Here is a 14,676-nt window from a genome sequence, read left to right as displayed (position 1 = left end):
CACACTTCCCAAACCCCCGATAAAATTAAAATTTCTGTTTTCCTAGAAGGTAAACCCTGCAGGATGGAGGTAGACACAGGATCTGTGCTCTCAATCATCTCCTGGGATACTCTGAAGAAGATCCAGCCCAGACTGTCAAGGAAACAGCTCCAAAGATGCCACCTGACACTGCGGGACTACCAGGGCAAGAACATTCCTGTCCTCGGGAAAGGCAAGTTCCTCGTTCAATTCCAAGCCTTTAAAGGCCATTTGCCTTTAGTGGTTGTTAACGGTGCCCTCCCCAGCCTGTTGGGACTTGATTGGTTTCCTTCCCTGGGCCTTAGTGTAACTGGGATCCATGCTGTCTCAACTTCTGACGTAGATACATTATTTTCTGATTTTTCTGACGTATTTAGCAACGAACTGGGTTGCTATTCGGGCACCCCCATTTCATTTTCCGTAGATCCCCAGGCAATTCCTCTCCGCCTTAAGCCACGCAGGGTGCCTTTCGCCATCCGTCCTAAATTGGACGCAGAATTAGACAAACTACTTAAACAAGGGGTGTTAGAACCTACTGATTTCGCCAAATGGGAGACCCCCATAGTCACCCCACTCAAGAAAGATGGCAGTTTAAGAATCTGCGCAGACTATAAAACCACGCTCAACCGTTACTTACAGGTCAGCGCATACCCCGTCCCGGTTATTCAGCACCTCTTACACACATTCGAACCCGGTACCATTTTCGCCAAGTTAGATATGTCCCAGGCATACCAACAGTTCCCTGTTGATGATCAGACAGCTGAATTACAAACCATAGTCACTCAATCAAATGTAAGCGCCTCCAATTCGGGGTCAGTGTGGCCCCGGGTATTTTCCAGTCACTCATGGAACGGATCCTCCAAGGTCTCCCAGGAGTTGTTCCGTATTTCGATGACATCTTAGTCTCAGCCACAAGCCAACCTCAACTCATTCAGAGGGTCAGGACAGTGCTAGAGAAGTTTAGGCAGCATGGCCTCAAACTTAAAAGGGAGAAGTGCGCCATCGCCACTAGGCAGGTGGACTTTCTGGGTTATAGGATAGACGCCTCCAGCATCCACCCAATCGAATCCAAGGTGAAGGCCATCCACGAGGCACCCACACCAACCAACAAGACCGAACTACAAGCCTTTCTGGGGCTTCTAAACTTTTACGCCTCATTCCTCCTGCACAAAGCATCAGTCGCTGAACCCCTACATAGACTCTTAGATAAAGACTCACCCTGGCATTGGGGACCCAAGGAAGCCCACGCTTTCAGATCAGTTAAATCATTACTCACATCGGAAGCGGTTTTAGTCCAGTTCGATCAACGCCTTCCTCTGGTCCTGGCTGCTGACGCATCCCCTTTCGGGATTGGGGCTGTCCTAAGCCACAGACTCCCCAACGGTTCCGAGGCACCAATTGCCTTCTTTTCTAGGACTTTTTCCTCGGCAGAGAGGAACTACAGCCAAATCGATAAAGAGGCCCTGGCTGCGGTGGCTGCAGTTAAGAAGTTCCACAAATTCTTGTTTGGCCACCATTTTGAACTTGTGACTGACCATAAACCTCTCCTAGGACTTTTATCTGGAGACAAGCAAACCCCACAGGTACTTTCACCCAGAATGACCAGATGGACTTTGTTTCTGGCCGCCTACTCATTCAAGTTGGTGCATCGTCCTGGCAAGAACTTGAGTCATGCCGATGCCCTTAGTCGCTGCCCCCTGCCAGTCCCAGTCGAGGACCCTGCACCAATTCACGCCATCTTTGAGGTCAACGAACTCAAACTTCCAGTGACAGCCGAAGACATCGCGGCACACTCCAAAAAAGATAGAATAATCGCCCAGGTTCTGGACTGGGTGGGAAGGGGGTGGCCGGAAACTCAATGTACATTTGACTTTGTTCCCTTTAAAACCCGCCAGCAGGAACTGTCGAGGCTACAGGGATGTCTATTGTGGGGCACAAGAGTAGTCATCCCAGCCACCCTTCGAGTACCCATCCTGAAGGTGCTTCACGAGGGCCATCCGGGCATCGTAAGGATGAAGGCGTTGGCCCGCAGCTACGTTTGGTGGCCCGGCATGGATGCTCAAATCGCCGACTGGGTAAGCTCTTGCCAACCCTGCCAAGAAACCAGGGCTGCCCCGCCTGCCGCCACGCCCACCAGGTGGGAAAGTGCTAGTGCCCCTTGGTCTCGCCTGCACATCGACCTGGCTGGACCAGTGCATGGCAAGACTTTCTTGGTGGTCGTGGATTCCTACTCCAAGTGGATTGACGTGGCCTTGCTTCCCACGACCACCACCCAAGCAGTTGTCAAAGCCCTGACACGTTTGTTTGTCACCCATGGACTTCCAGACACGCTGGTGTCCGACAATGGCCCGCAGTTCACGTCATGTGAGTTCAGTATGTACGTGGCTAATTTGGGCATCAGACATGTCCTTACAGCTCCCTTTCACCCCGCTAGCAACGGGATGGCAGAGAGAGCGGTAAGGTCAGCCAAGGAAGTGCTCGCCAGGTTTGGCCAGGTAGACTGGCACTCTAAACTGTCTCGTTTCCTGCTTAGCCAACACACGACGCCCTGCACCACCACTAACAAATCTCCCGCTGAACTGTTAATGGGGAGACGCCTTAGAACCACCCTGGACAGGCTACACCCCCATTACTGCCCGGACACCCCCTTAGGGTCTGACAGCCTGGTTAGAGACTTTGCCTTGCAAGACCTGGTGTACGCCAGGAACTATGCAGGGGATCCTTTGTGGGTGCCAGGTCAAATCGTGTCAGTCACAGGTCCAAGGTCCTACAGGGTCCTCCTGGAAGATGGACGCCTGTGGCGAAGGCACGTGGACCAACTCAGAAGGCGGCGTGCGACTGATACCAATCCAACCCGGCCTGCCAGCGCCAACGTCTCCCTGCCGGTGCCAGATGGAAGCTCCCTGTGGGACCCGGTTTTCCCCGGCGAACAGGAAGGTCTACTGGAGAGCCCAAGTTCCCGGCCAGGGTCACCGACTCAGCAGCCGAGCATTCCAGTTTGCCAACCGGACCACGAGACTCGCTCGGGTCAGCCCGAGCAAGAGGACTCGCCGGCGTCGCAAGACACCGTGCCTGGGCAAGCCCATGCCCCGACAACCGTCGAGGCTCGTTCCGAAGGCCTGGACTTGTCACTAGCCAACAGTCCACCCGAACTATGACGCTCTGGTCGCCAGCGGAGACAGCCGGCTTACCTGCAGGACTATGCGTGTTCCCAGCTGGGGGAAAGGAGTGTTATGTCCGTGGAACTGGTGGGGGTTCCCAACCAGGTCCGCTGTTTGAGCGGGAGCACCAGCCGCTCCCATTGGTTGGCTCCGTTTGACAGTCGGCTATATAAGCCGGCTGTCGGGCAGAGCCAGCCCGTTGTCGCCCGCTAGTCTGCAAGTTAGCAAGCAGACGCGACAACCCTTTATTCCCCGCAATAAAGCCTTGTTAGTTATACGCTCTGGTCTCATGCCTCTTCCTTACCATCGCTCTACAACACTATAGATGCAATTTACATAGACTTCTGCAAAGTTTTTGATTCAGTGGTCCATGACAAACTACTGTTAAAACTAAACTCTTATGACATTTCCGGATCCCTCCATAAGTGGATTACTGCATTCCTGTCAAACAGGCAACAAATAGTAAAAATAGGGAGTGCTACATCAAACCCTGCTCCAGTTAACAGTGGTGTCCCCCAAGGCAGTGTTCTAGGACCCACACTCTTTATACTCTATATAAATGACCTTTGTGATCACCTTATAAGCAACTGTGTCCTCTTTGCAGATGACGTAAAACTATTCAACACCACCGACAATGCTACTATCCTTCAAAGCAGCCTTGATTACGTGTTAGAATGGTCAAAAATCTGGCAACTCCAAATATTGACCCATAAATGCTCTGTCCCTACATATTGGTAAAAAAAATCAGTACACCAAATACAAACTAGGCGGATATGACCTTGTTGATGATCCTCACTCTGTCAAGGACCTTGGAGTTCTCATATCAAATGACCTAAGCACCAGAGCTCAGTGTAACAGCATTGCCAAAAAGGCATTAAGAGTTGTAAATCTAATCTTACAAAGCTTCTCCTCTGGAAATATCGAATTGCTAAACTTTTGCCAGACCAATACTCGAATACAGTTCATCAGTCTGGGATCCGCACTACATATCAGACATTAATACAATCGAGCGAGTCCAGAAGTATTTCACAAGAAGAGTACTACACTCCTCTGCTCGCAACAGGCTTGAGATTTGGGACTTGGACAACCTTGAACTACGCTGCCTACGATTAGACTTAAGCATAGCACACAAAATTATCTGCTACAATGTCCTACCAGTCAATGACTACTTCAGCTTCAACCACAACAATACAAGAGCGCACAACAGATACAAACTCAATGTAAACCGCTTCAAACTCAATTGCAGAAAGTACGACTTCAGCAACAGAGTGGTCAATGCCTGGAATGCACTACCTGACTCTGTTGTTACATCCTCTAACCCCCACTCCTTTAACCTCAAACTATCCACTATTGACCTCACCCCATTTCCTAAAAGGTCTGTAAGGGGCGTGCATAAGTGCACCATCATGCCTACCGTCCCTGTCCTATTGTCCCCATTTATTCATACCTATTTCCTGTATTCTTACTCATGTTTATACTTATACCTATTATCTTGTAAGCGATTGACAAATCAAATAAATAAAAATAAATAAATAATCCTAGCTTTCTGCAGCATATACTCCATAACTGAGACAGAAATAAATCAACACTTTCCAACACTGAAGTTACAAAGGATCTGAAATTTATTTCCATTGGTATGGAATATGTAAAAAATATGTTCTAAGTAAAAAAACGAAGCAAAAGCTTCCAACTGCTTGCTCATGGAATCCTGCTCCTATAAGATTAATTTATTACTATGTGAAATGTGCATTCATGCAGCATCTGAAATATTATTCTCAAGTGGCAAAAAACTCAAATTAAAAAAAATGCTAGAGACACTTCCCAGTTTGAGAAATTGCATTGACACTGCAACGCTGAGAGAAAAACAGAAGGTATAATTTCATTTTAGAGATGTGCAGGATTTAATCCAAAACAGGAAAAATGCCTTGGAATCAATGTAAGCACTTGCTGTATCTGTCAGCAGAACATAAAACAGGTCACACATCTTTCTTATCTTCCACAGTGCTGCATAGCCCCTGAAAATCATAAATCCTAAATGTGTATTTTCCATGGACCATACTGGCCAACGTGCATATTTCAGATGAACCAGGAAGAGTTCCAGATTCTCTAAGGTGCAGCTGACAAATACAGCACATGCATCCACATCAGATCCAAAGTACTTTTCTGTTTTCGATTTGACTATGCACAGTTTAGAGTTTTAGATTAGATGAATGCTTAGATTCTAAAATGCTTAGATTCAAGCATTACTCACATTGAAAGCTGTGTAATTCTATCTATATGTACATAATGTCAAGGACTGTTTTCAGAAAGGAGACATAAAAATTTAGCATATGGAAAAATCTAATTTTGAAGTATAATATGATATGATTTACAAACTCAGAGTAGTATTTGTAAGAATAAAATTTAATAATACAAACTTAACAAACTAAAAAAATATATAGTCAACATTTACTCACATAAACTTTCATGCTTGACTTATTAATCTTCCTGGTAATGTTTTTTTCCTGTTTAGCTCTACAGTGTATTATGCTACGAGTGGCTGTTTTGGAAATATTTTGGATGTTGAATGTTATGTTGATCAGATTATTATCAGATATGAAAACTTCAAGTTCATGTCTAGAAAGACTTAAGTTGTCTTTTTTTTTCTAGAAAAATGAAAAAATAGAATGAATCATGCAGTAAAATTCAAACAATGAAAATTGTTTAAAAGAGAAGGTTTAATCAAAGAACTTAAAAGCTCACAACTTACATGTATTTTCAATTCCAGGTCAGGTTCCAAATCAGTTATTAGTTCATAATGAATAAATTTAGGATCAGGATAATATTGAAAGTCACCGCAAGATATATTAATATTTTCAACTTTAAGAATAACGTTAATAATCTTAGGTCCTTTCTCCATCTTAATAGCTGGGGTTGTAAAATTGCATTCAAAACTATTTTTATGGCAAGTAAATTGCTAAAAAAAAAGCAGTATTGAGAAAATTATAAATTATAGCAATATAAATATATATATATATATATATATATACACACACACACACACACATACACTATTGCTAAATGCTGCAGATCTATGCACAGTTCAAATGTTTAAACATCACTTAATTCAATGAGATTTGATATTGCTTATATACAATATATATTCATAAGTTTATTCACATATATTAAAAAAAACCCTTAGCAACCTAATTAACTTTTAGACTGAGTCATAACAGTTTTAAATTATTCACAAATACATACATATCCAAATTTGATCTTTAATACAAAACCATTAATCAGATGATGTTGTATTTAGAAATGGTGATAAGCTATTAAAATTGTTTTTACTTGCTGGAATGAAGAGCAGAGGTGGGCTGCTATCAGTTCGCACCAGTTCAGGTGAACCGGTGGTTAAGATTCTGTGCAGTTTGGCAAACGGGCAAATCGTACAATTGGCTGGCTCTGTCCCCGCTTGTTTTTCGGCCTGTTTTCCAGGCTGTTCTCTGGACCATTTTTCAGACATTTTCAGGGCATTTTCCAGGATGTTTTCCGGGACATTTTCAGCCTGAAAAATGGCCTGAAAACAGCCCCAAAATGCCCCCCAAATGGCCTGTTTTTTTTGTTTTTCGGTCTGTTGTTGGCTGTTTTTCTGCCTGTTTTAAGGCATTTTCCAGGCCATTTGGGCCATTTTTCAGTCATTTTCAGGCCATTTTCCAGGTTGTTTTTTGGCCCCCAAAATGGCCTGAAAACAGCCCAAAAATCTGACCAAAATACTGGCTGAAAAATGGGTGGGGTGGAGCCAGCCGGCTGAATACTACCGGTCTTTAAGATGACTGGTCAGGAGGCGGGGCTGGGTGTGATGTCACCCACCCAGTCACATGACCAACCAGCCATGCCTACCCAGCCAGAGAAACGGTTAAGTTATTCCAATCCACTGATGAAGGACAAAGTTACTTCTTCTGTTTGTTTATTTTTCTTTTTTGTGGCTTGTATTTTTATTTTTTTTAAATATATTTTATTTAATTTTTTGCATTTTTATTTTTATTTATAGATCTTAATAAATTTGTTTAAATAGTATTGTTATTGTTAGAGTTTATACACTCAATTAAACTTTCATTTAGACACATTAGATAAATACATTTTACTCTTTACCTATTTACATGCAAATATAGGTTACCAGCAGCTTGGCAGCACTCTGAAACAGCCTGAAACTGCTCTTTCCAAATTTTATCATACAGACTCTGGCTTTAAATACAGTATTAATGTCAGAGTAAAGAAATCTAGATGTTTCCTTGATTTCTCACCAGCTTCAGGTAATATTGTCCATAGCATCATTCTGGACTGGCTCAGGGCATAAGAGTTTCCTTTCTCCAGAATTGGTTCCAGTTGGTGTTGATAAGCTCTGTTTTACAGGATCCCACTGTTTCTCTCCACTCCTATTTTACATTTTTAGGGAGCCACTGATCTGTAGTTATCCAATGGCACAAGGTCAGGTATCATCATTATGCTTAGTCAGCCAGGGGTTGAGAGGTATAGCTGAGTGTTTTTATCAATATGTTGATGATAACTCAACTGCACCTCTCAACATCAACCAATGAAGGATGCTCTCAAATTTCTTTCTCAGTGTCTGAAGGCTGTAGAAATTTGGACGGGGAATAAATAGGCTTAGGTTCCATTCTAGCAGGAGTGACTAACTGTGGGCTTTAGGATTCCCAAGCTGGTAATTTTTCACATTGGTTCTGAATGGGGTTGCACTCACAAATGAAGGCAAATATAATACAGGAGAATATTGCAGGATCCAATCTGGGTTGGTCACTAGGACCAGAGTTTTAATCTTCTGAGCTTTCACCCTTGTGCTGGAGGGTGGAGTTCCCATCCTCAGGGAACTTCTGTCCCACCAGAATATTGCACAGCCCAAATTAGAACTAGTGTACAACTTGGAGATAGTCCAAGATTATTGGATCCTGTTCAAAAGGTATGTGGTATGCATGGCTAGGAGGGCTCTTGCACAATATCATCTGAAAATTGCCTGGATTGGGAAGTCGAGCTCAAACATTTGTGTCCGATAAACACCTTTTTGGATTACTGCAACATTACTGCTGTGCAACATGTGACTTCCTTAAGAACTACATGGTCACATCTGTGTACCCACTACTGTCCAAGCTATATTGACTCCCAGTAGGTTTCCTGGTGTAATTCAAAGTTCATGTTATCATCTATAAAACCTCTCATAACAATCTGGGTTACATGAGGGAACCATCTTTATCCAATTATTTCCGCCCATCCCACAGAGTGAGCATATGATAGGTCCCCTCAATCAAATAATGTCATCTGATGAGATCTACCTTGTCTGCCTTGTGGAAAGCATAAATCCTGGAAATTTGAATGGCTCTGATCTATTGGCCTTCTATAAGACTGGCTTTTTCTCAGACATTGGGTAGGATAGTTAGAGAACCTATTTTTTAGAGGATTGTGGATATTAATATCCATGTTGCCTCTGGTATGATTTTTTTTCCTGTTTTCTGTTCATATTTTTATTATTAATTTTAATTGTTCAACATGCAGACTCATATGTTGAGTGAGTGGACTTATAAATCTAAATTCTTTACAAGCACTATCAATACATTTGGGCACAATATTCATTTTAATTCATTTAAAGGCAGGGACACTTGGAGAAAAGACAGCATATACAGTACCTACCATTATGGTTTGTGAGAAATCACTTAAAATAACTTCATCTGTGATATTCAGATATTTCCCATGTATAGTCATCTTGCGACCTCCACTGGGGGAGGGGGGAAAACAATAAAAAAATAATGTTAAAACAGAAATTTCTTAATAAAAAAATAAAAAAAATCACACAATCGAATTTTCAGAGTTGAACACAAAGTACATTAACTCAGAATTTCAAATTTTAATTTCAAATAATCAGGCAATCTACACATTTCTGATTTCATTTCTGATTAAGAGCCACAGTGGTGCAGTGGTTAGAATGTAGTACTGCAGGCTACTTCTACTGATCACTGGCTGCCAGCAGTTTGGCAGTTTGGTTTCACCAGGCTCAAGGTTGACTCAGCCTTCCATCCTTCCAAGGTCGGCTAAAATGAGGACCCAGATTGTTGGGGGCAATATGCTGACTCTGTAAACTGCTTAGAGAGGGCTGTAAAAGCACTGTGAGGTGGTATATAAGTCTAATTGCTATTGCTATTCAATTATCTTCTCTTATGGCACTGCATAAGGCAGGCTGTTTCAGGCAAATTGCTAGCTATGGCCTTAGATATTGTCAACATTGGAAGTATCTACACAATAAAATTGAGCTTGTAACACAATTCCTGCCATATATAATTATGTTTCCAAAAAGTGAATTTAAATATATATGTATTCAGTGCATTACAGAAAGAAGCATTTAAAATGTATTATTAAAATATGCATAAGATACCACAAAATATAAAAGGCTCAAAATGCATTTCTTAGGTTACTTTCTCCTTAGATTATGTTAGGATTTGATTACATAATTGTTTTTCATATATATATCAGAGTTATGTGAATTTGCTATGCTACCAAAGTGTTCTAGTAACTTGTAGTTTTACACTGAAAGAATCTGCTAAAAGAAACATAAAAATGTTTCCTGTTTATGAGGAAAAAAAGTGGTGAGGAAGAGAGGTTTCTGTAGCAATGTTAGTGGTACAGAAAAGTTCATTCTAGTATTTTCACCTACTTGCTCCTTTGGTATGGTAGAGGAATAATAACCTGGTCTCCCGCTTGGGCGGGAGGTTGGACTAGATGACCTACAAGGTCCCTTCCAACTCTGATTATCTGTATTAAAGGAAAGTTGTAAAGGGAGAGTGACAAAGGTCTATAAACTAAAATGATCTACTTTCAATAACAATGCTTAGATTAGACTATAACTTTCAGGTGGTGTAATCTTTTATGATAGTACAAATTAAATATTACCTCATCCAAGTAGTATTTGGAAGGATTTTAGCGCATGATGGAAAAGAGACGTAATATAGTGGAAGAGAGGCAGAACATTCAAATCCGTTTTCCTTTATGCATGCGCTCTTGACTTCTTTACGACTTGGTGGTAAACAGAATTTCATGTGTGTGTCATTTAACACTTTAGTAACATATCCCCTAAGGAAAAAGAAAATAGTGTCCCTTTTTAATGCATCATTACTCTCACTGAATATTCCTTCTGCCTGAACTCTTTTTAAAACTCTTTCACCTCTTCTGCATTATCTTCTATCTTTTCCTTAAAGGCTTAGAACCTCCCCTTCACCTCCATGGGCCTCAAGACTGTTTCTTAGTATAAAATATTGTCTACAGTTCTTAATTCTTGTTGACACTCCCATTCACTTCTTTCTATTATTATCTTTCTTATGGAGAGTTGCTTCCTCTTTCAGCTAGCATTTCCTTTGCTTGATCTGATAAAATTTTATTCTCTTATCTAAATACTGTTCACTTAGAATGAAGATATAATAGATTTGTAAACTCCATCAGCACACTAATGTTTGCTCTCTTTGTTGCTTAACTCAGAGTGCTTCTTGGAATCTAACTACCTCCTGTCATTGCTTGCTTAGCAGGAACAGGCCATCTAATCAACTACAGTATAATGGACAACTATCAGCTCTCAGTATGCATTGCTTGTAATCAGTAACTCTTTCGGATATTGTCTTGTTACTTTTCACAGCTGAATAAACAGTCCCTCAGAGAATTAGCTTCTCCAGAGACTTTTGTCCTTTCTTTGTTTCTTTTTTATTGGCAATTTCTCATAAACTATCCTTGTTTACTTCCTCAGTGTATTTCTCCTTGGAAAGGATTGCTATTCCTTGTACAGTCTCTGCTTACTCAGGAGGTATTACTCAATAAATCACCTACAGTGAGCAATCAGCAACCTTCAGGAGATACTCTTGGCAATCAACATTTCCCCCTTTACTGTTGAACAAATAATCCCAGAATATACAGTTTCTTTGGTCATTCTTATATCTTGTCTCTTTTTCATACTGAAAATGTGGATGAGGTATACAGTAAATTCTAAGGATGACTATGGAAAATATGAATAACTACTAGGAGTCTGATGCCATCCATATTTAACTCTATATTTCATTTACCCTATATTTACAATTAATTTTGCTCATATCTTTATGTCTTCATATGTGTGTTTCAGACAAATTCAGTCCAATATTTCACAGAGAATGAGAAAGAGATACACTAATGGACTGTACTTCCTAATTACTAGCAAAATTCCACTTTGGGAGTTAACATGACAAAAGAACAGTTTCAATTTCCATGTATAAGAGCTGTAAATCTATGTTTCTTAGGTAGACACTATCTGATTATATAGTACAATCACCAGTGCAGATGGTTTTAAGATAAATCAATATGCTGTTATTTTGACTCACACATCTTGTTGGCAGCTGCTGGTTCCAGTTATCTCCATCAAAAAATTTGATTTTGTAAAGTTTTCTCCTATGACTAGCACTTCAGGTTTACCTAATGTTGACATGTAGTTTGGTTCAATGGAAATAATTTTAATAGGCTGTTGGAAACAAAATAAATGTATGTTAACATATCCAGACAATTTTTTTAAAGTAACAGAATTGTGCATTTATAAATACCTTTAACATTCTTTTGATATTAATGGTTTGGCAGCTAATTTGGTCTAGTGGTTAAGGATCAAATTAGAAAGCAAGATGCCATGAGTTCAAGTCCCTGCTTAGCCAATACAGCCAGCTGGATGAGGAGTATTAATTATAGCAGATATATTCAAAAGATAGATAACAAAACTAGATAGATAGATAGAGAATATAAATTTTTTAAAGTTACCCTTTTTCACTGAAATCAAGGTCTGCACAGAGGTGAGAGAATTAAGTTAGTTTATATGCAAACCAGGTTGTGTCCTTATTCTGTTACATCTGGTAAATGTACAAAGCCAGCTTCAAAATATATAAATATGTATTAGTAGTTTACTTCTCATAAAACAGCCACATTAAGCGGTCAGTAAGGAGAGAGTCTGCCTATCTCCAAAGACAGATCCATGCCAAGAAGTTAAGGGATAGAGAACGTGTAACTTTCCAGATGTCGTTGATAATTCTCAGGATTATTTTCCATTGGCCATGCTTAACTGGGTTTCTGGGTAATCTTAACAAAGAAGTCCATCTCCAGTGTAAGATATAAAATACATATTTTCCTTTAAGTTCTAATATATCAGTTTCAATTTTTTTTGCTGACCTTTGATGTTGCTGAATGATCTTTTTTGTTTAATGCATTGATAGTTCTACTACAATCAATCTGAAAAATAAATCAATAAAAACAAATCAATTTAAAAAAAATCACTTAAGGGAACAAATTTCATTAAATGATTTTTATAATTCTATAAAATCAAAACATCTTACTTTTTTGGCACAAGTCATAGAAGAGGTAACACATTTTTCTTCTCTAGCATTCCAGGTGCAGTGCGGATGATCACATTTTGAGCACCTATTTATATATATATATATATATATATATATATATATATATATATATATATATATATATATATATATATTAAAAACAGAATATGTAGCAATTAGCAAAGAGAGAATCAGCAAAAGTGTGAACAATGGCTAGTGGCTAGGTCCTATTTATGATATTTACATGTCATAAATATTAAATATTTGATATTGATGATATCATATGATATTTATCAGTAACAAGCTTGACTATACTTTGTTTTACATTTAAGAACTGTTTACATTTCTAATTCTTAAATGATAAGTGGAATATTATAAATCCATACAAAACAAATTTGGTAAACAAATCTTACGTTTTTGATAAAGAACAGATGTCAAATTCAAATATTTCTGATAAATTCCAAGTTCCTGAGATGAATGACACTTGAACTGAAAAATGAGAAAAAAACACTTGTATTATTAACTGCAAATCTGTGTATAATGAATAACTTAAAAACAACTGATTTAAATATAGAGCTATAGGTTTCCTTTATATTGTGGTTGCTTTTGTACTCTATATTATTTACAGCCTATTTTTCAGTCAGGACTGGATGCCTGAAAGGCTTACAACAAGTGATATACAGTACTAAAAAAAATATGAAATGTCTTCAACAACAAACCTCTAAATAGATCGCACCTCATATTGTTTTATATGTCACATTGAATTAACAGTCTCAATAAAATGATGTTCTATGTTTCTTGAATATTACAGTTAGATTACTTTGCACAGAAGCTCAAGTTATGGTACAATTGCATAGGGTATATGGATCTCACCCATTTCCGCATCCATTATCTTTGCAATACCATTAATATAATTTCTGGGACTATGAACTTGCTTCTATGAGCAAAACTTTTAAGACTGCTTACGTTAAATGAGTGGGAAGAAATCCTATCCCAAAGGTTCAGATATGAAAGAGTTAAAGAAAAACTGAAATTTAATCCATCAATTAAATCTAACTTGTCCATGTAGATAATGACCAAAGACTATCAGGGCCTGGAAAAATCAAACTCCGAGGAGCAGGAAAATCCCCCTATTGGGGTGCTTTTTTGAAACAGAGTAGCAGAACTCCATCTTGTATTTTGTTCTAGCTGGAGTTCTTTCCCAGGGCTGACTGAATGCCACTTAAGACCCAATTTTCAGTCATTCTGTTTCCTTTAAAATTTTAGTTTCTTAAGCTAAAGGATCTGCATTTCTTATGCAATCAGGGCTTTCATCTTGACAAGTTATTTCTAGTATATTTCAGCTATTTAGGGAAGATAAGAGGCTTGCCATTTTCTGCATATGAATTGAAATTAGCTGAGAGTATTTTTTTTTTCTGGAATAACTGTCCCAAAGAGTTGTGGGAGGATTATGGGTGGAAGATCTAAAATAGTTTTCTCAATTTTAGCAGCTTGAAGATGTGTGGACTTCAGTTCCAGAATACTGGATGGGGAATTCTGGGATTTGAAGTCCATACATCTTCAAAAGGTTGAGAAATAGTAATCTAATAGAACTCTATGGGAGCCAGGAGGTTTTATGACTTTTCCTAGTAAGTAGTGTTCTGTCGCCAGTAAAATAGACTAGAAGACCGGAGTTGAATTCAGCTCTTTAATAGCAACCAGTAACTTCAACTGCAGTCGAGCCGCGGCAGCCCTTTTTATAGCGGCTGCTCGCGGCTCGCAACCAATGGCATTTATTTAAACTTCCTGCCGTTTTAGGCAGCCAATCCGATACTGATGTTATTAACCAATTGTTTCGTTGCATTAACTAACCAATAGGAACATCGACTTAGAAGTCTCTATTTGAATACAGTACAAGTAGTATACATATACTTATATAAAGAATATATAGAAGAAAGAAACTGCAAATGGATTTACAGAGCAACTAATTATGCATATATCTGCAATTCTTTTACATCTGCTATACATGCTGAAGCTAATAGATTTGTTTTCAGTCTTCTACAACTTCCTTTACTAAAAAGATTTGATTAATATTAATTAAAATTGCTCTAACTGTATCACCACAAGATTGTATTCAGCAGATC

At 39.4% G+C, this 14,676-nt stretch overlaps 1 protein-coding gene across 2 annotated transcripts in view; it reads right to left on the bottom strand.

Annotated features, from left to right (window-relative positions):
• Nucleotides 1-14,676, bottom strand: part of PLXNC1 (plexin C1) — a 62,583-nt gene that overhangs the window by 24,150 nt on the left and 23,757 nt on the right. For both annotated transcript variants that reach the window (XR_015743845.1, XM_026698628.2), the window contains exons 7-14: nt 12,967-13,042; nt 12,554-12,638; nt 12,390-12,449; nt 11,561-11,697; nt 10,113-10,292; nt 8,859-8,943; nt 5,929-6,135; nt 5,636-5,824 (exon numbers count right to left, since the gene is read on the bottom strand). Coding sequence is in view for 1 of the 2 variants with exons in the window: in XM_026698628.2 (XP_026554413.2) it covers nt 5,636-5,824; nt 5,929-6,135; nt 8,859-8,943; nt 10,113-10,292; nt 11,561-11,697; nt 12,390-12,449; nt 12,554-12,638; nt 12,967-13,042 (1,019 nt within the window). In the remaining variant the exon portion in view is untranslated. The remainder of the gene's footprint in view (nt 1-5,635; nt 5,825-5,928; nt 6,136-8,858; nt 8,944-10,112; nt 10,293-11,560; nt 11,698-12,389; nt 12,450-12,553; nt 12,639-12,966; nt 13,043-14,676) is intronic.

The sequence above is a fragment of the Pseudonaja textilis genome, chromosome 5, assembly GCF_049901715.1.
Source record: "Pseudonaja textilis isolate UNSWEBS1 chromosome 5, rPseTex1.2, whole genome shotgun sequence".
Classification (NCBI taxonomy): Eukaryota; Metazoa; Chordata; class Lepidosauria; order Squamata; family Elapidae; genus Pseudonaja; species Pseudonaja textilis.
Note: the sequence above shows the minus strand (reverse complement) of the source record. Positions and strands in the feature narration are given on the sequence as shown.